Genomic DNA, 26,266 nt, shown 5'->3' with positions numbered 1-26,266 from the left:
TATGGATTTTTAGCTATTTTTGATGAGAACAACCTATTACTTGCTCTCATCCTTCTGTAAGTCTGGAGGCCTATTGCTTTTTTCCCTTCTCCTTTTCAGAGATCAGGATGGTTTTTGCCAGGTGGGATTTTTTGTATAGCAAAAGCTGATGCTGTGAGTGTCAGCAGGAACGGGGTGTTGGTGACAGAGCTGGACACGTCAGTGATTCACATTTGTACAGATGGTTGTGGTTCCTTGGTTGGGTGCCACATTTCATGGGATTCCTTTGAACAACTCCCAGCTGATCATTCTGAAAAACTCAGGGGGTGGAAAATAAAACCCCTCAGCAGCATCCCTGAAAAATCATTTAGTGTTGTTGAGCATTCATGCTGAGCGTGTGATTCATGTGCTGGATGAGAATGTTCATTTGTACCCACTGTTACTGTGCCTTGAAGCCACCCAAGCATGGGCTGTCTTTGGGTGGCCCTAAATAGAAATATTTATGGGGTAAAGCTGCCCTGGGGTGTCATCTGGGGTGGCAGTTTCACTTTTTATTTATGTTTCTTTTTTTACCATGAAGAATACAAAAAGGAAAGGTGAACAATACACTTGAGGTTAATTAGACTGTTTCTGAAACTCTGTGTTCTAGAGAAGTATTGTGTTAATGATCCCGTGAGAATAAATTTAAATAAAGATTGGAGGAATTGAAACAAGATTGACTTCCCCAGGAATTTTGTGAGAACATTCTCTAACCTTATTTTTTTCAGTTGAGAAAGCTTTTATGACACTTGGAAATGTTTCAATGAATTTTATGGATCACAGCAATCCCAGGTGGAAAAACAGGAAGACAGGCTGAGGAGGAGAGAATGGATGATTCTACCAGAGCACAAGTCACATGCAGGGAATGCAGTAAGTTCCACTTGTATATCATTTGTCCAGTGTTCCTTATCCACAAAAGCAGCAGCTCTCAGTCTGTGCTGGGCATGGAAGCCAGTGCCATGTTCTGTTTCCCAGGATGCTGGAGATAGATCTGTCACATTTAGTAACACCATCCATTTCCAGGACAATTGTTCTTTTGTATGGTTCCTCTTCCTAATGCCACAGCTCAAAAATGCTTCTAAGCATTCAGGGAAGTTCTGAGTGATTGCTTTAATTTTGGGGGATCTCATGTTTCACTACCCTGGTGCTTGTGCTGTGGGCTGTGCATCGTGCAGGCAGCTCTGGGGCAGTACAGGAGATCTGCAGACAGGTCCTCTGCAGCCATGCCAGGAATGTTGCTTAGGGCAAAACCTAATCTTAAAGCAGCATTAGAAAACTTCACTTAAGTCTATGTAGAATGTGTCTGGTACAGGATAAACATGTTTTACTGAGTTCAGGAGCTGGAAAAGCACTAGTCATTTGGTAAAAGTCAGCAGTTACACAGCTTCTGAACACAGAGTGAATTGATTTATTTATTACCAGTTCCTGCTGGCATTAATCCAAAGGCTGACAGGGGTATTTTTCAACTGTTTGCATTTTTCTAGTCATTTGGTAAAAGTCAGCAGTTACACAGCTTCTGAACACAGAGTGGATTGATTTATTTATTACCAGTTCCTGCTGTCATTAATCCAAAGGCTGACGGGTATTTTTCATCTGTTTGCATTTTCAGTCTTGCTGACCAGAGAAGTTACTTAGGAATGGTTGGTAGACGTTTCAAGATGTGTGGTTTTTTTGGGAGATAATATATGCCAAAAAGGCGTAAGAAGTTGTATCAACACAAGCAGCTGGGGGTCTGTAATGTATACATTAACAAAAAGAAAAAAAGGAAAAAGGCAGGTCACAGGTCTGGGACAGCAGAGGCAATCTTTTCCTTGCCCTGTTTGCTGCTTTGTCTGTGCCCACCCCAGTGGTGGCTGTTTGGTCCCTTGTTCAGCTTGAGGATGCTCCTTCTCCAAAGCCTTTGGGAAGGGCCCTAGCCCTGGGAGCACCCTGGCAGTGCCTGCAGTGTGCTGGGGTATCCCTGAGTCCGGCTGCAGTGCAGTCAGTGAAGGTGAGGCAGGCATCCCTGCTAAGCTGCTGTGGGATAGAAATTCATGTCAGAAGCACCACCACAGCACTTTGTTGGCTTCTCTGTGTTGCAGCCTGCCTGATGCTCAGCTGGAACTTTGTCCAATCTGCAGTTTTTCGTACCTCTGCATGAAATGGGTAAAAGAAGGGAAAGGAGAAAGGCAAGAAAAATCAGTATCTCTGTGTCAGACTAAAGGAGAAGCTCCTTCTGGTGCATACAGAGTACAGGAAGGGCTGGTATTAAACGCCCTGTCCAGGAACTGTGGATTATGCTAGACAGCATATGCTAGAGTTCACTGGAGTGAACTAATTTTTCATCCTTAGAAGAGCCTTCCTTTAATTCAAGTAAAAATATGTGAGGAAGGATTGTTCCTTCACTCTACAGATGATTAATCCAGGGATAAAGGAAATGCATCCTGTGTCTGACAACTGTTTCTCTCTGTCCTTTTATTGTGATGTTATTGCTCTCCCAGGCCAAAAGAAAGCATGTTTAAGTTATTGGGAGAAGGGGAGTGAACGTCTCGGAGCTCAAACAGAAACATAACAACGTGTTGCACGGTAGGTAACAGCAAAGAACTTCGCGGAGTTGTTTCTCTGTCTGTTGAGCTGTACGAGCAGGACCTCAGCTCCCCTTTCCGGGGGAGCGTTTCCGCGCACAGCCCGTTCGGGGAGAGGGGAAGGGAAGGGAAGGGAAGGGAAGGGAAGGGAAGGGAAGCCGGCGGCCACAGCGGGTCCCCGACACGGGGACCGAAGGCGGCTCCGGGCGGCGGGAGGGGCGGCCGGCGGGGCGGGGCGGCGGCACCTGGAGCGGGAGAGCGGGGCCGGGCAGCTCTCCTGCGGCCGGCTGGGGAGCGAGGTAAGCGGCCGCGATGGCAGCTCCGGGCCCTGCGTCCCGCCGGGGCTGGGCAGGGCCGGGGGCTGCAGCGGGCAGCGCTGGCGGCAGGGGCCGGGAGGGCGGACTGTCCGCGGAGCGGAGCGGGAGGAGCCACACAGCCCCAACAGGTGCCTGCCGCCTACAGACGGCTGCTGCTCGCTTAGAGTGATGGAACCGTAAGGGTCGGGCTGCGGGCATGTCGGGGTGTGCTCGGCTTCTGCTCGCTGCAGGGTGAATAGCCGCGCAGGGCTTGGTGTCAGCCCCTCACAGCTTTACCGCCCCGTCGGTCACATCCGAGCTTCCTCTGCCTTCCGCTGGTAGGGCTGGGAGAACCAGCCCCACTTCCCCGAGGTGTGTGTTTAGCCAGTGTGTCACCCTTCTCTCTGAGGTGTGGCACCAGCCCGGCTGGGATCGCAGCCTGGAGCGTGGCATTTCACTTCGGTGTGGGTTGCGTGTTGGTGGCTGCTAGCTGGTGAATGGATGTGGCGCTGTACTGTCAAGTAGCAGGCTGTGAGTTTTTTGTGTTACAGCAGGTAACGGGAATTTAATAAATAGGTTAAATAGGTGGGAGAAATCTCGGGCTTCAGTATTCGTGTTCTTTGTGGTCCTTCACTCTGTTACTCCCTCAGAACACAGAGACTTACTATTTAACCTGCAAAGGCTGAAACCTTTCTATGCAGAATACTTAATGCACATCTAAAAGCCAACTCTTCATGTCCTGGATTTTATTGCTAAGCCGCTGTCATTAGCAATGCTCTGCTAGTAAAGCAAACCTGCAAGCGGCGGCACTGCTCGGGAGCTGCGCTGACTTCTGCTTCCCCTGGCTGAGTGTCGCCACGGTCCCTCTGCCAGCCCCGCGGCAGCCTGGTCCTGCTCCGTGTGGCAGGAGCAGCCGGGCAGTGGCTCCAGAGCCACGTTCGAGGTGCGACAGTTCAGGTGTGGGTGCGGGTCCGTGCCTGCCCGTGCGACACAGCCCCAGCGCTGTGCCCTCGGATGAGGGGAGCAGCAGGCGATAAGGAATGCAGTTGAAACGGCACTTCTGCTGGGCTGATATGTCAATACTCCACCCAAAGCAATTCATCTCTAACTTTTTTGATTTTTTTTTTTTATTTTTGGGTTTAGTCTTTTGGTGGTTTTTTTGGTTGTTTTTTCCCTCAAAGTAAGTTTGTCAGGAGGACATTTACCCTGGAAAGTGATAAAGTGCTGAGGTGGTGTGGTATGGCTGCATGGGCAGTATAAGAGGAACTGGAACTTTACAGTGGTAAAGAACTGGAACTTTACAGTGGTGTCCTCATCACATATTGGTGAAAAAGTCTCTAATTGCCACTTGTATAATCCACAGGTTGTATATGTTCATTGTAGAATACGCCCTTAACATGCTAGTAGGCTACATTGGATTTTAATGGAGCTGCATTTTGTCTGGAAAATTAAAAAGTATTCAGTTTATGTGAAATTATTTGTCAAAAAGTTTGAAAACTGCATATAAAGGTTTTGACAAAACCCATTCTCTTCTTTTGACTGGTTCCCCCTGACATCGTTCTTGTTTCTTGGTATTCCCAATATTCTGACAGATAAACTTTTTGTTTTCCCTGTGGGAAATGCTGTTTGTTAAATGCTGCTTGTTAATTGCTGCTTGTGCAAATAGTAACAGGACAATAATATTCATAACAGGAAGTTAAGCCAGAAATTACAATCAGAACAATGCCCTTTTTCAGTCCAAGATCCTTGAGTTATGCAAAACCCTGTTTATTATCCAAAATGATCGTATGTGTAGTCTTCAGAGGCTTTTCCACTTGAACTGGTGAATGATACTCCTGTAACTGATACTGCTCATTAAAGTACAATTTGCAGGCTGCAGGTGGACAGGTATCTATTGCAAGTGCAGAATAAACACAGCTTTCTTTTATGGCTTTTTTTCAGTCAGAACTGTGCTAGTAAGCAGTATCTTCCAATAGACCTGCTGTTGTTGGCTGCCTTTCCACTCAAAGCAGAAAACTAATTCTAACCAGGTACTCACTCCTGGGGTTTTTTTTTTGGTTTTTTTTGGGTTTTTTTTGTAAAGAGTTATTTTCTTTAAATACAAGTAGCTGGTAATGTTGGTTAATAGACTTAAAAAACTTGTTTTGCAAAGTAAGATTTAGTCCTGCTAAATGCAGAGAACATGATAGTCTGCAGTTTGGAAATTTAGTCACAAGACTGATTTGCACTGATATGAAATGGTTCTTGCTTCAGCCTTTTTTTCCAGATAATGGTCACAATATGAACTAGGTAATGTTTTTCAATAATTAAAGTAATAATGTAGAGTTCTGTAACTTATTGTTGCTAACCCTGCCTCTCTCTGCCAGGTATACTGTTCTTGATCTTCAGCTTTCTCTTTCTATTTTTAGTAGTTATATACCTCAGTGCTTATGATTTTCCTAATGAATTAAGTTTGCTCTTGTGGTCAGAGTTAGGAGAATAAAAGCAACAGAGCAGCAAACAGAGTTGCTCTCAAAGGAGCTTTCAGGTAAAGGGTTAGATCATTCAAAGTCATTGTCATGTGTACTTCAGTCCCCAGGAACTGGATCTGTGGGGCCTTTTGGGTGGAGAAGCAGGGATGTCTGTGGTAGATTAGGGAGAGTGCTATGAATTTCACAGAATTAATGAAGTATCTGAACTTTCACCCATTCCCTTTATGCAAGAAAACTGTATGTGCTTCCACTTAATAACCTTAGTAACACTTTACTGGACACTAACATTTAACTATATATTGTAACAAATTTTTAGATGTTTCTGGGGCATGTTATATATAATATATATATAATGCAGGCTTCTAAACTCAGGTGAAGAAGTGGAAACCTGTCTGAGACACTGTATACACAAAGTAGCTGACAGTCCTTCCCCAAAAACCTTGTCTAAGCAGCCACAGGTGATACAAAGGATTTAACTTGCAAAGAAAGTGAACACCATGAAAATACTGTAATCTTACAATATTGTGAGGGAATTACAAGAGGAATGTTAAATGGAAGGGATAAGGCAAAAAAGTGAGTAGGTGCAGAAAAATGGATGAGTAAATAAGGAACAGAGCTCTTGATGCTGAAGAACAGCTGGAGGCAAACAAACACTTTTCTGCTTCCTTCTGCCTGGCTGCTCTCTGGACCGCACTCTTACAGGAACAGCTGAGGGATAGGCAGAGTGGGATCTGGATTCTGGTAGGTGCCCTTACACTATAGGAGTAGAAGTAAATCCATTTGGGGTCCAGAGCCAACAAGCTGTTGGGAGAGACAGCAGCAGGGGGATGCTGTCACTCTCTCTTCCCAATTTGTTCATCTGTCCCTATGCAAGACTAAGAAAATGAGTTTTTAGTGCTGCTGCATGTCATCTGTCACTTGTAGTGGAGGCACAATTTAGATTGCTTAAATTGAATTCAAGGTCTAAAATAGCAGAGTTGGTGTTGATTCCTGTAATGGGCCCTGCTGACCTCAATAAAACCACAAAGGGAGTCCTGTAAGAGGTGGTTGTTGGTGCTGGTTGGGTACTTTGGCAAGATGCAGTAAAGATAAGTGACTTTTGCTTCCGTGTATGATTCACCTGGTTCCATTGCTAATACATCATTTAGAGATGAGGTTTTCTCCAGTGTAGTGTTGGATTAGTGTCAATACACAGGCCCTTTAGATTTTCTGAGAGCCTTTCCTGGTGTGTTGCAAAAGTGTTGAAACTGTTGGGACTGAGACAGTGGAAGAGTGGTGACCAGTACTGAAATCCAGCTGCTGATGCAGAATGTAAAACTCCAGCTTGTCTCTTATACTTGCTTTTGGCTTCCAGAAATCAGTCTGGTTCTTTATCATCACGAAGATGTGTGGAACACGTTGAACAGGACAGGCACTCATGAATGAAACTGGGGTAACAGTGAAGCCCTGTGTAGTCATACCCTACTAAACTAAACTGTCTTTATGGAAATAGAGCACATCCAGCCCTCTGAATCACTTCTTCCATGAGTTCTATTCCCTTCATTCAACATTATTAAGTTATCTATAATGCAGTTCTGGAATTCCCTGTTTTTATTCCACTTCAAGATGTGTGCAATTAGGATTTACTTAATGAAATCTTTTTTTACTGAGGGATTCCAGGTAAGGAGCTTGAAGGTCTAAGTGGCTTTCCTGAAACTTGATGCCAAGACAAAGTGCTGTTTTGGCAAGACATTAATGTTTGTTTTATTATATTCTACATGAGGATTAGTGTCTATAGCAGAGCATTACCTGCACAGGAAGGGATGAAACTAACCTGGAATATTTTGTCAAGGCTGTTGATCTGTGACTTGAAGGCAGTTATTTTTCTGGGAGATGATTCAGAAGTGTGAGTGTGCACTGCTTGGAGTTTCCTGGTCCATATCATTACAGGGTTGAACGATTTAAGCAGAAAGTACCTGCCCTCCACAGATCATCTAACTTATTTACATATAAATTATCATTAAACCCACTGATCTTAAACACTTCTGTACTCCAGAGAAGGTACACAGGATTGATTTGTTTCCGCAAGAGAAGTTGCTTGCTGAAATCCAAAAATGTAACCCACAAGTGGACGCCACTCTGCAAAGGGAAGATTTGTCCAGATCCCACTTTCTGTCTTTCACAAATAACCTCTGTCTTCCAGCTATTTTTTTTTGTCCTTCTAAATAATATTTTAAGGGAAAACTAAGTCTAAATGTCCTATCCTTTCCTAGAACTATGGTTTGCTGCATTCCATCATAGGGTGAAAAGAGCAAAGAGGTGGTTTAGTTCGAGCATTACCTGCTTTGGGTTCTTTCCAGTGAGCTATGACTGGTCAGAAATGTATAAACTGCCAGATTTGAATTAGCCTCAGCATACATGGAAAATTTACTTCAAGTCATTAAAATTTTGTGAGTGGAGAAAAAACTGTGTTTTCAGATGCTGGGTTCAGTGTTAGACTGTAAATGTCCCTGTGGATTTTCATAGTGATCCCGGCATGCAGTACATCATAAGACTCAAAGAAAACAAAGTGCATAAAGACAGCCAACAGGGAATCTATCTTGGGCTTTTTTTTGAGTTTCTGAGGTAGCCTTTATGGCTAAGCCTCAAGGTCTCTCAAATGAGTAAGAGAAAGAAATGCTGGATAGATTTTCCAGCCAGGCTGATCTGTTTCTTCTGGTTGGTTGATGTCAGCAAGGTGGTTGATATGGATGTCTGGTGCTTTCTGCCAGTTTGCTTCTGGGTAATGCTGAGTCTGCACAGCCCATACACTTCCAACAAAATATCTGTGCTCTCTACAGCTCCAATGAGGACCAGGCAAGTTGGCAAACTGTTTAGATCAGTGCTGAGCTTTCCAGCTGCCTTGCTGGCAAGCTTCCCAGCTTTTCGGATAGCTGAGTCCGAGAGAGTTGGGTTCCTGGGAAACCAGTTAAAAAAATAGAAAAATGTCATTTTGCACACTCTTCAAAGGGAATTGTCTTAGAATTTTCATCCCCTGAGAAAGTAATATTTCCCTCTTCAGCTTTTCATTGCAGTTTGAAATATAAACCACATTTATAGGAGATGTTTAGTTTTCCAAGCAAGTCTTTGCAGAAGATCATTATAATATTTTTCAAGAAGCATTTCCATGCTTCTAAATAGAGTATAGGGACAGAATGTACTAATTCCTGAAGGGTTTGTGCAGAAGTTCAGATATATTCTGAGCTAGTTCTCGAAAGATCCCCAAGAGCTAAGTGGTTCCTGTCAAAGGAAATCTACCTCTTCAGGAGATTTAAGCTTCTCATGACTTTTAAGTAAGAGCCTTGGATTTCTTTTAAGTAAGAGGCTTGGATTCATGGGACATTTATTAAGTTTGCTTGGAGATGAGGAAAGAAGGCTCTGCTAACTACTCTTGTGCTTTCATAAGAACCTCCCTCTGTCTCTGTAGGTGTGAAATTGTCACCTGAACACAAGTGTCACTTAGGAGAGACTGTTTATGGTTTCTGTTTGGCAGCAGTCACACCCTGTTGTTTGCAGCAGCAGGGAGGATGTTCTGTGTGTTCCCATTGCCTGGTGTGCTTTTCCTGGATGTGCTGGGTACCTGGCCCTCAGAGCACCCTTCCTCCTGCTGTAATCAAAGTGTAGTCAGTGTTCTGATTAAAATGTTGGACTTTGAATTCAATCAATCCCTTGTGTTTATAAGCACAATTCTGCAAGTCAGCGTGCAAAACCTGGGCAGTGTTTTACAACTACATCACACTGCAAGATTTTTAGACTGTCTTCCAAGCTCTTAAGGTGTGTAAATGACAAAAAAGTAATTTAAGAGCTTCTTTTGGCACAATAAGATTTTGAAAAGCCCTCAGAAACTAGACACTGTATAATTATACATTTTGAAGATACTTTTCATATAATACTTCCTTTGCTGCAGTAAAAATCACAAATAAAATCCACTGCAAATGAAAATGTTTGTTGAGACTCTATTGTTAAATGAGATTCAGCTCTGCTTTTCCAGGAATGGAACCTAAATAAAAATAGATTCTGATGGGTTTTACCAGCTGTGCCCTTTATAGTTTATTTTTCCCTTCCCTGATGTGGAATAGTTTACCAGCTTAGGAAACTTACATGGTGCCTTTAAGAAGAAATGCTAAAAATAGTTTCCTTTTTTATTTTGAGTATGATTTTTGATTAATTGCAAGAACTGCCTGCTTAATTTGCATTCTCTTTTTCTAATGTAGCATTCCCTTTTTATTTGCTCATGAGGACTCCCATTCAATAAATTCTAAGTCTGGCTTGTTTAAGATTAAAATGGAGCACTCTGTGAGAAATCTAAAACCAGGCCTATTTAAAGGATTGAGGCATTTAACCATTAGAAGAGCCCTGATTGAGTCTCTAGATGTTGTCAGCTCTGTACAAAGCCACAGTCCCACGGGTCCCTTATTCACATCTCAGGCTTAGAGGTGCACTGCTAGCAGGGCAGGTTTCAGTTCCTCTTTCATTTTGGAAATGCAGTTATTTGTTGAGAAAATTTGTGCATTTGACTTTTGCTCTTTAAGGAGGAGAGAGAGAGAACTTTATTATTTTTCTCAACATTTTGACATGCTTGTAAAGCCTGGCCTCATTAGTGTTGGGAAAACTATGGCACTGCATTTCTGTAGGTTTGGAGAGACCTAACTATAGAGAAAAATGAATTCCTATTTGACCTGCAGTTTCTGGCGGACCCCAATTTCCCAATGGTGAGGTGATGAAGTTACAACCACTGCTGATTTACACTGTTTCATATTATTTGTTAGTAGAATCTTCTAAGGTGCTAAAATGGAGTTCCTTCCTTTTAATTTTTATGCACCTGCATCTGTTTTGTAATCAGGTCTGTAATCAGTCTTCCTTTTAACATATTAATGAAGCAGTAGAGACAAAAATAAGGAAGATTTCACCCTTCAAACCAAGGACTTGTCATGTCTTATCATAACAATGAAGCCTTTGAAAATCCAGACTACCACTTCTCAGAGACATTGGAAATTGATAGACGGTGAGTTTATTTAATTTTATTGTGTGACTGTGCCATAAGAAGTAAAGTCATTTATATGTAGAAGATACTTCTTCTCTGGAGTTTTAATTTGTGGATTTATTTTAATCCCTCCTTTATGCTTTCATTCTCAGACAAATTTTTAGAACTGTTACCAGGAAGGCAGCATTCAAAGGAAATGGTGTGTTTACTTTTTACATGTTGGATGAATTTTAGTTAAATGTATTTATGGCATAATGTCATACATATTTTTTAGTTCCAGTAATTTTCACAATGGGATATAACCTTGGATATCTTTGTTTTCCAAGCAAGTATTCCTGTTTAGTTAGAGTCTAAGCTAACTTCAGGTGGAGAAAATTTTACCCTTCTTCATTCATTTGATGACCAAATCAGAATTATGTTGTTGAAGTTCTAAATATAAAATAGCTCTCAGTATCATAATTTGTTTTATAACATACTCAAATTTGATGATAATAGGTAGCAGATTATTCAGGATACCTATTGAGGGTTTTTATGACAGTCAGGATTTTCTTTTTTACTGCTTACACAGGGGGAGTTCTCAAAGGAATCCATTCTCTCACCAAACTCCTTATGATTCATCTCTGTATGATTACTATGGAGAGCACAGAGAGAGGGAGCACAACTACCCTGTGGCCATCCCAATGGCTTCCCTGGGAGCTGGCTCTGACTACAGCCAGGATTTACCCAGCACAAGTGCATATGGAAATTTCACAGGTATGTAATTTCTCATGTGACCAGCTTGGAGAATGCCTGCAACAAATAACACTTGGCTGTGTCCCGAGGGAATCCTGCTGCTCTCCAAAGCTCAGCTCTGTAAATGTTTTTAGCTTTTTGGTTTTTTAAGCAGTTTGTGTGTTTTATTAGCAAATCTATGGATTGTTGTATTAACAGATCAATAAATATTATCTTGTATGGACTGAGTAAGTTGTTGAGTATGTTAGGATGTACATTGGAGTGGAATATAGGAGTTTTGTTGAGGGACTAGGTTGCTGTGCTGGCACTAGATCTGTATTTTGTCATAGGCTTGGCATTTTGTGTCTGTAAATAACCCATAGCAGTTTGCAGCTTTGTGTAACTCTGATTTCCTTTCAACAGAAAATCTTTCCTTTGAGCCTGAGCCACAATTGACTTACACCCCACATGCTACCTCCCATGTGCTGGATTATCCCTACACTCATGGAATTTCCAGTGGATCAGAAGGTAAGGATTGTGGTGCATCACAATACTGCATGTCAATCTCACCCTCCATAAAATAATACTAATAAATATTTTAAAGCCTCCTTGTTCAGGTATGAATATCTTCACATAATAAAAGGGGTCATAAATGGGGTCCTTCCACATCAGAGAGCCGAGCTCCACACTGGGATGTGACACTGGGACTGGCCATTATCTTACTGGGAAGGCCAGGCAAGGAAAGCTGTGCCTAAGCTAGTCTGTGTCATGGCTGGAAGGGAGATGCTTTTAAGGAGTGTGGTCACCTGTTTGCATAAGTGGATGAAAGGAGCTGGAGAGAACAGCTGCATTTTGGCACCAGGGAAATGGGAGTTTGGCACATTGAACTTAGCACGATGAAGTGTGATTCTAAAATGATCCCTCTGAAAGCTGGGGAAGGATTTTTAAAGAAAGGGCTTGTCTACTAGGAAAAAAGTCTTGAATAGTGAATATGTGCATTTGTGAATGGGTTAGATGGAGTTCTCCATGACAGCTGAAGACTGGGCTCAATTCCTTTTTTCCAGCATTTATCTGAAAAAGTGCTTGCACTTGTCAAGGACGCCCAGGAAAGAAGGGAGTGGGGGAGTGTGTTTGCAAGAAGTTAGTGAGATTGAAGGACACCTTTTTAGCTTGTTCTTGTGAAAGTGAAATTTGAATTTCTTAAGTGAAATTGTCAGGACTATCTGGGATTCCTGAAGAATGTGTGTCATTCAGACAGCTTCATTCGGAGACGCAACCGAAGACCCCCCGATGAGATCTTCATGACTTCTTCCAGTATGTTTGAAACAGATCCAGTGTGCAGGGAAGGTAGGGGTTCATAAGGGGTTCAGTATTTGACAATGTCTTGTACAGGGATGCTGTGGTTGATGCTGCTCTGTTTCTCACCAGAACTGTGTACAGCCCTTCTGTGGTCATGGGGACAGCTTAGGTTTGTGTTATGGTAGTGATTAATCTTTTATGCTCTCCCAACACACTCAAATCCCATGATAAATGAAATGAAGTGCAGTATGAAGGTGTTAAATTTAGAAAGAAATGCTTAGCTCTTTATTAGAATTTGTTTGACCAGCTAATAGATTGCTTTCAGCCACTGTGTCTGGAATTAGCATCAAATTCCAGCTATGCAGGAGCAGCCTGATTGCCAGGTCAGAGAGGTGTTCTGTGGCATAGGTAGGGCTAAGTATGGGCACTTACATCAACTAAAATTGCAGAATAAATAAAGCAAAAATTTAGCTTTCAAGTTAATATGTAGCATAATAGAAGTGTCACTATCAGTGATCAAGCAATGGACGAGAATCTTAGAGTTTTGTCAGTGTTTTATTTTCCTTTATATTGCAGCTCTTTCGATGAGCATTATTGGACTACTTGCATCTGATTTAGAGTTCTGAGGGAGCTGAAGATATTCTGGGCAATATCATTAAGTCTCAGCTTGCACAACTTGGTAGCAGTGTAAATGGGGGCTGTTGTTATATCCATTTCAGGTTGTGTACAAAAATTACTGTATTCTTATCCCCAAATTTTGGTTTTTGCATGGGTTTGATGCAGAGGAAGATTTAGTTAGAAATCTTGCAAGTATGTCCAGCAAAGAAAGGATTAAAGCAATCCAGAAGATGCCAGAGACCATGAGAAAGAAGAGAGAGATCAGGTAAAAATAAAAGTTTATCTGTTTGGTTTTAAAAACATTTACTTCTAGCAACATCTAGCTATCAATTATGGGAGTTTGCCATTTGCTGAGCTTTGGTTTGCCACTTTATGACAAAGTACTTTTAAATGCATTCTTAAAAAGTTAATGTCTTGCAAGAGAAAATAATTTAATAATGGAGATAAGAAGATTCTCTCATGGTAATATAAAACAAAATATAATGGTCCTGAGATTTGGTTATAAAGGATGACCTGAGATTTATTTTCAAAGGAAACTTGGATGTTGGTCATTGAAAATGGAGAAAAGACCACATGATCTCAACCATCCTTTTGTCTCCTTATGAAATATATTTAAATTCTGCTGCCAGTGTGAGTTAGAGGAGGGGTTAGAACATGCTGTCATAGCAGGACAGGGGCCAAGGTATCAGCTAATATAAAATGAACCAGTAAGCACATCTCCATGTTATACTAATTCTGTTCATGTGCACAGGGGTGAAACTCTATTTGCAGTTCTTCTTTGGCTTCTTGATTCAATTACAACTCATTCTATAATGCTTGTCACCCCTGCCCTGCTCTTTCACAGAAACAAAGTTCTTAAAGAAATAACCAAAAAATCAAGGCATCGTGGTGCTCAGTGTACACAGTGTCTGCAGGGAGCAGCTGTGGTAAGTGCCAGAAACTTCTGTCAGTCACAGCAGAGCAAACCACTCTAGCTGCAATATTACCACTGTCTCCAGAGGAATCTGGTGTCTTGCTTCATGTTACTTACCAAGGATCCAGTTAATTGCTGCAGTGTTCATTAACAATGAATTGCGCTGCAGGAGCACTTAGGAGCACCAGTTCACCATCTTATGGTGCATGGAGTGGGGCAAATCTATTCTTGACATAAAAATGAAACTCTAACATTAAAATGTGAAGCTTTTTTAATGTGAAATGGAGTCCTGTTTGCTTGCTGAGATTCATGTCTCTTCTCTTTTTCCCTCCAGTCATTTCGGCGATTTGGAAATACCCTTTCAGAATATTTTCACCAACTGCGGCCATGGCACAAGACCCTGAAGATCATTGGTGCTGAGTTTGGAACAAGTGTTCTTTCTTATTTTGTTTTCTTGAAGTGGCTGCTAAATTTGAACATCATCTCATTCCTCATAAACTTTGGTTTCATCACAATTCCTCAGTTTCTTGCAGCAGAACCAAATAACCTTTCATTCACGGGCCTGGAGCTGTTCACTGGAGCTGTAAGTATTTAAATTTAATCATACCTCTGATTCATTATAAGGAATAGGACAGCCTCAGTAATTGGCTGAGGCTGTCCTATTCCTCATAATGGAATCTCACCTCCAGTAATTGGTCTTCAGATGATGATGCTTCCTACTGTGGAGGTGATAGCAAATATTCTGAATGATGTCCTCGTCTTTTCAGGGTTATTTTCAACAAACAGTGCTCTACTATGGCTTTTACACCAATGCTACAATCAGTAAAGTGGAGAATGGTCCATCTTACAACATGCAGCTGGCCTATATTTTCACTGTTGGAATATATTTTGTTATCTGTTTTCTTTTCTTGTTGTTCAGGTAAACTGACTATGAATTCCTATTTCTCTATATTAAGTGGAAAATAGCCACACAATAAAAAAGCATTCTGCCAACAGTTAGAAGTAATAATTACTTGAGTATGTTTCTGTAAATCCTTATTTACAGGTGTAGATTTTAAGTAGAAATTTCTGCTCAAAAGACAGTCTCCAGGAATCAAACCTTTATTACAGAAATTAAAAATAACTGCAAAATAGTAAAGAACATAGAGAGAATCCCACTTCATACTGGGAATACTGTGATCCCCTTTTGTAAGCTGTTGCTCCTAACATTGTTTCTTACTGATGTGGCCTTCCAGGGGTAAAGATTGTCAACAACAATCTTGAGATGGAAATGCTAGGGTTTCTTACATTAAAGTTTATTTTCCACATTGTTGTATGTGACATGCTCTGACATAGGTCCAATAAAACTTGTGATGGGATGGAAAAGCTGACAAATCTCCCTCCTTGCCCTGCTGTGCAGACTTGATGAATTTCCCTGTTAGACATCTGACCAATTTAATTTTCATTGCAGCATGGCAAAATTCTTCTCCAGAAACTTCGTTAACCCTCAGACATTCTCTGTGAATGCCAGCAAGCTGCTCTGCACTTGGGACTTCAATATAACTAATGAAAAAGCTGTGAAGCTGCAACAAAAGAATCTCCACACACAAATAAAGGTACAAACCACAGGAGGTGCAAAACTAATGTGTGTGAGTCATTCTGTTACAGACTTAGCTGTGCATACAAATTGGTGTGTGCACATACAAGTCTCTGGCAGAGTGACACAAGTGTGCTAGTCCTGTACCTAAGAGATTTACATCTTCTTGACTTCCTGAGTTTCATTTGGTCTCAGCTCCTGGCATTAGCTTATCTGCTTGTTTACCTTTTCTTTTTAAGCTACATATAAATATTTGTATGCTTCTGTTCTATTGAACGAGTCTCAGTGATTATTAAATATTTGCCATACAGAATATTTATTCAGGTTTTTCTTGTTCCTGCTATTTAAATATTTTATAAACAAAAGGCAGGCTGGAAATATTATTTGTGAAACTTGACTTCTAGGATAGGAACACAAAATTGCCCAGTAAATGTTCCTAGGATATTACTCTGCCCATCTTCTAGAGCAATAATCTTTCATTCAGTTTCTCTGGTAGTGCCTTGAAACAAGTTTTGCCTTATGCTGTTGACTAAGAACTTCTTCATTAGGAATTGTTTCTTTGCAGGAAGGTCTCACTGAAGTAAACAAAGAAGTTCTAAATTTTTCTGTGATGGAGAGAGTTGTTCGTATTGCTTTTCATCTTCTTGCTTGGGTTGTTTCCCTGGGAACAGCAGTAGCTGCTTGTACTGGTGTTTACTTCCTCTCCATTAATAACCTCAAGGTAAGGCCAGAATTTGCATTTTTCCACACAGGTATTTCACACTGAGTGTGAGCACTGCTCTGTTCACTATGAGGAGCCCAGGGATGCAGAGCTGTAGTTGTTGCCAGAGCACACACAAATTCTGCTGGGCCTAAAAATCTGCTTTACAAGGCCTGCCCAGCTGGGGACTGTGGCAAGAGTGAGGGGTCTGAGCAAATCTCCCTCCTGTCTCCAGCAGCTGCTTGCCTGGACCCATGGTCAGTTCAGGGACAGTGCATCTGGTGACCTGGGGAGAAAGAGCAAGAAGCAAGACCTGTCCCTTCTTCCCCAGGAGCTGCATTTGGGCTGGGGCTCCCATCCTTGGTCCCACATAATTTATGGGAAGGGGAGAGGGTCACTGTGCTGCTGCTCATGGGCCCCTAGAACATGACAGTCTCTAACCTGAGAACATACAGGGAGGTGAGCCAGGGGGCTTCCCTGTGGACACACCTTGAGACAGATTTTGGTTAAGCCTATAAGTTTGGGTTGTTTCATTATGATTTTTTTTTTTTTATCTCTTAGCTGTTTATGAAAGGGTATAGCAATGATCTACAGAGACAATCTGCCATGTTGGTGCTACCTGTGATTGTATCTCTCCTCAACACATTGATCCCATTCTTCTTCTCCTGGCTTGGGCACCTGGAGAAGTTTCAGACTCCTGGACAGCACATATATGTCACTATTACCAGGTATTTCTTGCTGCCACCTCTTAGTCTTTCAGCCTGAACTTGTCTGAGTTCTTTTTGATACAAAGCTGTGTCTGGGTGGTGTGGGAGGAATAGGGAGCTATGGAGTACAATTAATCTTCTCCAAAGGCTTCTGTGCACTCTTGTCATCATGACCTTTTGTCTTTTATGAGCTTCTGGGATGTTATATCTCTGCATGAGGATGAGGAATGGTTTCCCTCCAAGCTGGGTGTACTGTCACACTGGGCTTGTAGCACTCCCTGATTGCCCCTGGGCTGTTGGCCCCTCCCCAGGAAAGGAAGGGAAGCAGAGAGAGGACTGAGGTCATCTCACTTAAAACCAGATGCCTGGAATTCACTCTGCCTAACCCCTGGTGTCCCTCAGCCCTCCCTCCCCTGGGGAGCCCCCACACCCAGCCAGCCTGTAAAGCACATGTTGTGCCAAGGTTGTCATGCCCAGCTCCCCTTCTGCCAGGACAATAGAACAATGCCACACCTGACCTCCCAGCAGGGCTCCTGTTAGTCCTGGCACCCTGCAGTGCCAAGAGGAGGTAAAAAGTGTAACCAGTGGTCATCCAGGTATGGACCAGCTGTTGGTGCAGTTACTCTTACTTCTTCTTTTTAGAAATATCATCCTGAAAATGTCAATTGTTGGAATACTGTGCTACTACTGGCTTAACATCGTGTCTACCTCAGAGTCACAGGTAAAGTTCCAAAACCACAAATCTCTGACTTGCAGTGCCATGTTAGGAACCACTTGGATAAGAGACTTGCTTCAGCAATGAGAAGCACATGTGGTGTCTTGGGAAGTTGTTTCCTACCGTAACAACTTTTATTAGCAACTTGAGAGAAATCAACTGTAGAAAAAAATGAATGGCCCAGCTCAAGTTTCAGCTGGATGGCAGCATTGTTCACTGAGAAGTCAACTATGATTTGCCAGGCTGCTAGAATATATTTGATCAAGATTTCAGATCTTTGATCAAGTTTCAGATGCCCAAGCATTTGGGAACAATGTTTAAATAGCATAATTTCTAAATTCTAGTTTGATTTTTTTTTTCTTCTGTTTCTTAAAGTGCTGGGAAACTTTGGTTGGCCAAGATATCTATCGTCTTGTTCTAGTTGACTTCATATTTTGCTTGCTTGGCTCTTTCTTTGGAGAGTTTTTACGAAGGTGAGTACTACTTTTCTAATCTTCTTATCATTTATTAACCAAAGATATGATCTATTTTCTCCATGTGAGAAAATTCCAGCAGAAGCATGGCTGTGGCACCACTGAAGTTTCCCTGATTTTCCCTACCAGGCAGAATCTCTGTGTACATGCCTTGTGTATATTGCTGTTCCTCCTTAGAAGGAGGTCAGTGTGTCCTTTTTCCCTTTGGAGATGGAAACACATGCAGAGGGGAAGCCACATTTTACTCTCATGGATTTCCTGAGACTGAGGTGACAACCAGCTGTCTCAAGCACAAATTCATCTTCTCTGCACAAGCATGGGCACACTGCTGCCTTTCCTTGGTGTACCCACTGTGATTTTATTCCCTCTTAGTTATGTCACTATAGCATCCACAAGTTTAAAATCTGATTTTATCAGTCTTATTAAGCATATAATGAGTCTCTCAAAGGAAGAGGTTTCCAGGATGATAAATGAGAGAGTATTGTGGACTGGATGTAAGGAAAAAGTACTTTACTTCTGATATCTGTTGTATGAACCTTCTTGGTGCCAAACATTGCTTGTGGCTTAGGCAGTATTTGAGTGCTTGCCAGCTCTACAGAGCATTTAAATCCCTGGCCATACTTTTGTGCAGGAGATCCATTGTTTGCTCTCTGCTCATGATTTGAACAAGACTGGTTCACAAGGTAGGGCTTTGTTAACTTTTTCTTAAATTTATACAAGACAATGTTGAGAAGATCTTGAAGAATTTTCCTCCACGGCTCTTGCCAGTGTACTTTAATCCTCCTGTTCTTGTTGTGTTCAGTAGGAAACCACCTCCCAGCAAAAAGTCACAGAACTAAAACTGCAATGTCAGCTGTGATGAATGGCCTCCCGTAAGCTGGGCAAAAGCACCTGACGTAAACATGTGAAAGGTTCAAAGTGCAATTGCTTGTATTTAACATTTTGTGCTCAGAGTAACCTCCTGAAAGCCCAGCTCTGTTGATGACACAGTTGATGAGGTGGTATCAAGGTGTGATAGTTGCCAAAGTCTTTATTGCTCTCACCACAACAAGCAAGAAACTGAGTCTCCCCAGCTCAGGAAAAATGAGGTGACTAAAAGGGATTGTTGGTCCTCAGTAGGAATCCTCTCAGTACTTGCTTACCTGTCTGTTTCAGCTCCTTGCAACCTCAGTTAGTTTGAAGCAGGATGTATTTGAGGTCACAATAAGAGTATCAGTGTACAAATTTCATTGGTTTTTTTATTGACAGTGAAAATTCTCAGGATCTGAAAAAGCAGTTTTGTTCTGAGGTCCCTTGACATTTCAGCTGCTTTAGCACAAAAATACTCGTGCTTAAAGCAACAAGCAGTTACTATAGTACAGATATATACTGATCCAGTAAGAAATCCTTGTTGGTTTTCTGTTTCAGTTGTGTGAAATATATACTAGGTCTTACTTCAAGCCTGCTTTGTTTTACAGTTTTGGGGGTTTTTTTGCCAAATTGATTAATTTCTGCTGTGCTGTCTAATGAACAAGCTGTGGCTGCTTTGCATGATACTAATGCAGCCTCTCAGTAATTTGTCACTGATGCTTGTTTTCAGAAGGTCATTTACAGGGATTTCTACAGAGGACTTTATCATCTAGCAAATAATGTTGTGCTATAGTTTTTTGTTTCCCCCCACCCAGAATTATTGGAACTACAGTCTGCATGAACCTGGGGCTGCCAGAATTTGATATTGGACGAAATGTTTTAGATTTGATCTATGCACAGACTTTGACCTGGTGAGTGTTACATTTACAGCCAAAGCTTCATTTGCATGTAGAACTATCATGTAAAAAATTCTTATTCCGATGTTTCTGGGTGTTTCCCAGAAAGAACAGGATAAATAACTGGGAAATGAGCTGTTCAGTGCCTTTGGTAAGGATTGTGGCTTGCCAAAGTAATTATGTGGACAGTAACAATAACTTCAGTCAGCAGTTTTACCTGATAGCCACCTGGTCTGGGAGAAACCTGATAGGTTCCTGCGGGAATATCCTGGAGTTTTGTTTACTTCCTCACTGGGATGATGTCCTTGTTGAAATAGTCCTGGAAAAGATGCCTGATTTCCAAGAATGAGTATGTTACTCCAGTTATAAGAGGGTTCTGCAGATCTGTACATAGATATGTGTGTTTGAAATTTTATATTTTCCAAGCTGGACTTACTGCTAGAGGATCAAGGGTAACAAAATCACATTTCCAACTAATCCCACACTATCTGTATATGAAGTTATTGTGGTATTTTTCTGCTTTCAGTGCTCTGAGAACTGAATGGTGAATAGTGAATATGTAACTTTTTTCTCCTATAAATCCTTCCTTGTAGGATTGGTATCCTGTTCTCACCTCTGTTGCCTGGAATCCAGATGATAGCATTTTTAATAGTATTTTTTGTGAAAAAGGTAACAAACTTTCTATGTATTCATCATAAATAATAAAGAAGTAGAATTAAAGGCTGGAGAACTAACAGTGGACAAGTGCATGTGTCAGTGTAGACACTCAGCCCGTGGCTGTGACTCTCAGTTGCTCCCCAGCAGCTCCCCCCTGTGAAATCATCTAGGTGTAGGCAGGGTGATTCAGCTAAAGATCATGGTGGAAATGCCTTCTTTTCAGAATTGTCTCAGTAGTATGACCAGATTATAAGTTGTTTGTTAAATCATGAAGCAGATTTTAGTGTTGAATGTAGAAGAACAAAGTAGGTAGAAAGATGGATTGAAATTTCCCTGAACCATGGGTTTGCATATGGTACAAAAGCAAACCCAGGCCAGCAGACTTCTGAAGAACCCATCAGAACCTCATTTTGCCTCTTACTACTTTAAGAGTATATTCTTGAATTTTTCTAAAACTACACTCTATCTATCAAATTCACATAAAACTTGTTGGAAACTTTTGATAGATGCTGTTTCAGCAATTTCAGTGGGATTGACTTAAACCAAGTTGAAGTGGCAGGCAACAGCATTCCAAAGTACCTTCCTCTCTTTAAAGGTCAGTCTGATGAGGAATTGCCAGCCCCCTGGCAAAGTCTGGAGAACTGCTCAAATGATGACATCCTTCATTTTCCTGCTGTTTTGTCCTTCCTTCCTTGGAGTCCTGTCTGTCATTGGAGTCACTGTCTGGAGGTATGGAAGATCACTGGCATCCAGGCCTACTAAATGATGCTGTGTGACCTGATACCAGGCAGAGGGGTCTGCATTTCTCTGTAAAAGAAGTTATATTAACTGCTGGTGGAAGGTTTCAGGTGTTCATGAGATGTTCTGTACTCTGAAAACAAGACTTGCTCTGTGAGCTTGTGACAATGTGGCTCACTTGTCCCATGAGAAAGTGGAAGGAGAAACAAAGTTGCATTGAATTTTTGGATTCCTATTTAAATGCATCAAATTTTACTTTTTCTCCTCTTAAAAAAGTTCCTGTGACCAAGTCCTAGTTCCTAGCTTACTTATAGTGTAGGTGATTCTGGGTCTGCAGCAGAGAAACACCTGGGAAAACTCAGCTGGGGTCAGCCCCTGGATTATTTCTGAACTTCAGAGGTTCTTTCTGCAGGCAGGGCTGACCCTGTAGTAATGCATCTGGGTTGTTACCAGTGTTTTAGAGCTGCTTTGGTTCTGTGTGTGTTGCTCTGGTCACAGGAAGGAGGGCAGCATGGATACACTTTTTTCTTGACAAGAGTCAGCAACGTGATTTCGGTATTTAGTGAGACAGGTGACTACACGTGAAACCAGGTGGGATGAAAGCTATCAGAGCTATCATTTCCAGACAGCAAGTGGGAATTTCAGGCTGTCTGCAGTGGTTCAGTTTCAAAGCAAACACTTTCCTATTTCAGTCTACCTGAAAATGTTAATTCTTATAATGGGCTGTCTTCTTTTACCACCTTCTGTTGTTACTGAAGATCTGCAGTGACTCATGTCCCTGAAGGCAAGGTGAAATTTCACCTTGTGGTGAAATGTTAAAAAAATCCAGTTTTTCCATTTCCTGTAGTGTGTGCTACAGTGATTGACAAGTCATATTTATGTGAAAGTTGTGCTTACAGGGCTTGTACTGATCCATTGCAGCAAGGACTCATGTCTCACTGCATTATCTGGGGTGGGCATTTAATGGCTGGAGAGGGACACAAGTGGAAAATGAAACACACATCATGGAAGTACCCTGGGTGTCCAAAGACAGTAGAGGGCTATAGAAAACTGAGGAGCATCTTGATGTACAAAATCACAATATTAACTAATTCACTGGTTAACATACAAATCTTTAAGCAGCTGTTTTTTCACACTCTCAGATTAAAACCTTCGGAGGAATGTGGTCCTTTCAGAGGTTTGCCTTCCATGTATGCTGCAGTTGCTGAGTGGATACAAGTACTGGAAAGTTACACTGCCTCCAAATGGGTAGTGTGGATCTACCACAATTTAATTTCAAGTGAACTTTTCTTCTTCATCATCTCTACTTTTGTACTGTAAGTGTCTGCTAATGAAAAGAACCAGAAAAAGGCCTTAAGTGGAAAAAACTGGCAATGACAGTCATTCTATGTTATTTTGTTATCTGAAATGCATCTTGTACTGTTGACTCACTTAAATGTGCCTCTCATCTTGAATACAAGTCCATAAGCTTTTGGGTTTTTTCCAAAGAATGTTTTAAGCAATTTCATGCATTTGCCATGTTTTAGGCAAATCCATGTGTTTGCCATTGCTGGTGTAATTGTATACATCTATTTTCTCTGTGTGTGTACACAGAGATGTGCGTATATGTCTTTTAATAACATACATTAAGATACATTTCTATCTAGACATTGACTAGAATAAAATGCTCATATGATTGACCTTTATTTTTGGTTTTATTTTGTTTAGAATTGTTACTTATCTTTACTGGCAAATAATACAAGGAAGAAAGACCATGACCGAACTCTTACGTAAGCAAATTAATAATGTAAGTTTGGCTTTCATTTGTTTCTTTTGTATAATTTGGCTTCTATGTTGATTGTCTCATCCAGCTTTGTGGGGCTGTAACCTGTTTTTCCTATGACTGTGTATAGTAGGAGGGTGGGAGCCCTTCCCAATGGGAGTTGCAGGGAAATTTAACTCACAAATAGAGTGCAGCAAAAGAATTTTATCTTCAAGATGTGCTGCTGCAGCTCCCTCTGTAGACAGATTATTTTAGAATAGAAGGAATTCTTTTGGTCACTGGTTACTTACAGGCCTTGAGCCTCTCAAGGACAATTAGTGCATTCCAGCTAATGATCAAATATGTCTTGGCTGCAGGCAGGAAAAGATAAGATGTTTCTACTGAAAAAGCTACGAGCACTGCAAAGGGCAAAGAGAAGATCATCTGCCCTGGGAGGAAGAGGCCAGCAGGTCAGTCTGACTGCTCAGCTTCTGCTGTTTAATTACTTGGTGCAGCTGCATGGGGCTCCTCCAGCTGTGCAAACAGGCTGCTGGTTTGGGAAAAGGCTGCACTTAAAACTTCATCTAAATGCTTGCTACTTAACTCCAGACAGCAAAAGGATGCTGTGAATGTTCCCTAATTATTTATTCCAGGCTGGAATTCAGTCTGGATATAGAAAAGTCCTTACCCTCACCAGACACAATTTATGGTTATGGAACTTCAAGAAAACATTCCTAGTGTTCATGTGCAGTGATGGTCACCGAAGGCTTTGGTCACAACCTTCCCTAGGCTAAGGAGGAGGCTGCCTTCCTCCCCTGGCCATGGATTTCCTTAGGGGGTTGTGATTTGTGGTTATTTTCAGCTGAGGTAAAACTGAGTGCTTTGACCTAACTCCATTTGAAATCCCATACAACACTGACAGCTAGACTTGAATTTATTTTTCAAGGCAGTCCTGCCTGCTGAGCCATCAAATGAGTGCTAAAATGTGGACATACAGGTGCTGTCTGCTGTTTTTGTTTGGGTTGAGTAAAAACTCCTTGACTTACACACTGATAGAGAAAATGGCTTTGATAGGTTCCTCTCCTTCCTCTCAAAAAACCAAATCCCCCTTCATGACTGGCTATCATTAAAATGGTTAAAGAAATAAAACCCCAAATATGGATAATAATTGATATTGAACTGTTGTTAACTATAAATATGTGTAATAATACAAGTAAATATTGACTGTAAAGAGGTAAGCTGAATATGAAGGGACATTTTCTATGTGCTGGGGATTTTCAAACAACATCTGCCCATGCTGAGTGTCACGAGTGGGATTCCTGAGAGGGAGATTTGGTCACCTACCAAGTGTGGATGTTCTTGTAGCTGTTAGTTCAGATTTCAGAAGGAGAAGCCAGAATGATCTCACTGTGGATTTAGCAAAGGCCATCTCCCTGAGACAGGGGAGATGAGCAGTGCTGACCACACAGTCACAGCTGGAAGCCAGATCACAGACTGCTGATGCCAAATACTGTTTTTCAGAGAAGCTCCTCTTCATATCACCCATCCATGCAACCTGCCCAGGAGGTGCCAGACTACCCAGAAAGGGCATTTGACAGAAACCAAAACACATCCTACAATGAGGTGAGATGGTCAAAAGAGGGAAATGCAGATTCCCCTCTACAGAATCTGGGGTGTGGCATAGGTGATGTGTGTATATGTAGCAAAGTCCTGTATGCATGGAAATAACTTTAAAGATTAACTTGAACAGATATAAAAATGTGATCAGAATAGCTGTTGAACACTCATAATCATAAACCTGCTCAAGACTTGAAGAGTATGGTTACAGATAACTGGTATCTTTTCAAATGCAAGATAACACACACAGGAGGGAAACACAGCCTAAGTCTGCTTGTGAATTTTGTTTTCAGCATCCCTTTTCTGCTGAGATCTCAAGCAGCAGTGACTTTCCACCAGGTAAGCAACTAAGATGAAACACAGAAAGCTCTTAAAAATTCAGCTAAGTAAAAATGTTTGATGGACAGACACAGTGTGTAACAGCTGCATGTCAGGGACACAGCATTTTAGCATCTTGTGTAGAGAGAAAACAAAATGACTGGGCTTGTGGGGTGACTTTTTTGTACAGGCTGTGCTTTTTGGTAGCTTGTTCTGGTGTTGGTGGTGACTTCTAAAGACCAACCACCAGCTTCTGTGTACTAGACAGTGAAATTCCTGGGTAAATGAGCCATTTTGTCTTATGGGAGCACCCAATAGGTAGGCAAGAACTTTAAATCTCTTTAGAAACATCTTGGTGTGAAACTCAGAAGAGGTTACTGATGCTCAGAAGAAGTTACTAATGCTGTAGAGATTACTAATGCTGTAGAGATTACTAATGCTGTAGAGGTTACTAGTGCTCAGTTACTAATGCTCAGAAGAGGTTACTGATGCTGTAGAGGTTACTGATGCTGTAGAGGTTACTGATGCTGTAGAGGTTACTAGTGCTCAGTTACTAATGCTCAGAAGAGGTTACTAATGCTGTAGAGATTACTGATGCTGTAGAGGTTACTAATGCTGAGTCCCTAGAACATCATCCTGCTCGGAGTAAAACAAGGCTATGGGATCTTGCGTGGTATCTGAGCTTCCACGTAACTTCATTGCAAAAGCCTGGCAGAGGAGCTCCCTAGAGAGCAGGGGGTGCTCTGGCTGTCCCCAGCAGCTCGGCTAACGCTGTTTGCCGTGTGCCCAGCAGCCCGCGATCCCAGCCGCAGCCGCAGCCGCAGCCCCTCCCGGGCCGTGGCGCTCGCCCTGCGCGCCCGGGAAGCGGCGCTGGGGGAGGACAGCGACGGCAGCGGGGGATTCCAGCCCTGAGCGGCACGGACAGCCCGAGGGAAGGCACTGGCCCCAGCAAGCAATCCTCTCTTGCACAGATAACTGGAAGAATCTCTCAAACATCTTTTTCTCCGTCTAAATGGAAGGAAAACATAGAAGAACGGGTTGCAAAATGTGTCGGGACTTCGGTTTTTTACTGTGACAGGGAATATTCACCTGTGGGGGTTGTTTGCAGCAGTGGTATTTGGTGACAGCCTTCCCCCAGGACTGGCAGCACCTCGATGCAGTAAGGCTCCCTCCACAGCTGACCACGTGTTGTCATCTAAATAGAAGGAAACTGGTGCCTAACTGTAAATAAAAGTTGAGTTTTAGAAATATTTTTCTAATATATTGTTTTACCTGTTTTATCAGCTTTTATCTGAAATATTGGTCAAATAAACAGAAGTATATTGAAGTGCAGTTGTTTTTAATGAATGAGACATTGTAATGGCTGTGAAATAACTTGTGTAAACTG

At 41.8% G+C, this 26,266-nt stretch overlaps 1 protein-coding gene across 8 annotated transcripts; it reads left to right on the top strand.

The window, feature by feature from the left end:
* Positions 1 to 2,468: 2,468 nt before the first annotated feature.
* Positions 2,469 to 26,206, top strand: TMC5 (transmembrane channel like 5). 8 transcript variants are annotated; one of them, XM_039731646.1, is made up of 24 exons: positions 2,567 to 2,583; positions 4,820 to 4,908; positions 10,211 to 10,372; positions 10,920 to 11,104; positions 11,486 to 11,590; positions 12,317 to 12,409; positions 13,145 to 13,244; positions 13,824 to 13,905; positions 14,227 to 14,475; positions 14,660 to 14,811; positions 15,343 to 15,487; positions 16,034 to 16,189; positions 16,730 to 16,896; positions 17,518 to 17,596; positions 17,966 to 18,063; positions 19,728 to 19,823; positions 20,402 to 20,477; positions 21,061 to 21,194; positions 22,346 to 22,519; positions 22,911 to 22,989; positions 23,322 to 23,414; positions 24,466 to 24,567; positions 24,855 to 24,900; positions 25,670 to 26,206. In XM_039731646.1, the coding sequence occupies exons 3-24, from the start codon at positions 10,299 to 10,301 to the stop codon at positions 25,789 to 25,791; spliced, it is 2,607 nt and encodes an 868-aa protein (XP_039587580.1). In that variant the 5' UTR covers positions 2,567 to 2,583; positions 4,820 to 4,908; positions 10,211 to 10,298; the 3' UTR covers positions 25,792 to 26,206. The 8 variants fall into 8 exon arrangements, with proteins under 8 accessions (XP_039587582.1, XP_039587580.1, XP_039587579.1 ...); XM_039731652.1 differs by lacking the exon at positions 2,567 to 2,583 and adding an exon at positions 2,838 to 2,881 and having other exon boundaries at positions 25,673 to 26,206; XM_039731644.1 differs by lacking the exon at positions 2,567 to 2,583 and adding an exon at positions 2,838 to 2,881.
* The last annotated feature ends 60 nt before the right edge of the window (positions 26,207 to 26,266 follow it).

This window comes from Passer montanus, unplaced genomic scaffold, assembly GCF_014805655.1.
Source record: "Passer montanus isolate IOZ18808 unplaced genomic scaffold, ASM1480565v1 scaffold8, whole genome shotgun sequence".
Lineage (NCBI taxonomy): Eukaryota > Metazoa > Chordata > Aves > Passeriformes > Passeridae > Passer > Passer montanus.
The sequence above is the reverse complement of the archived record's forward strand: the minus strand, read 5'-3'. Positions and strand labels throughout refer to the sequence as shown.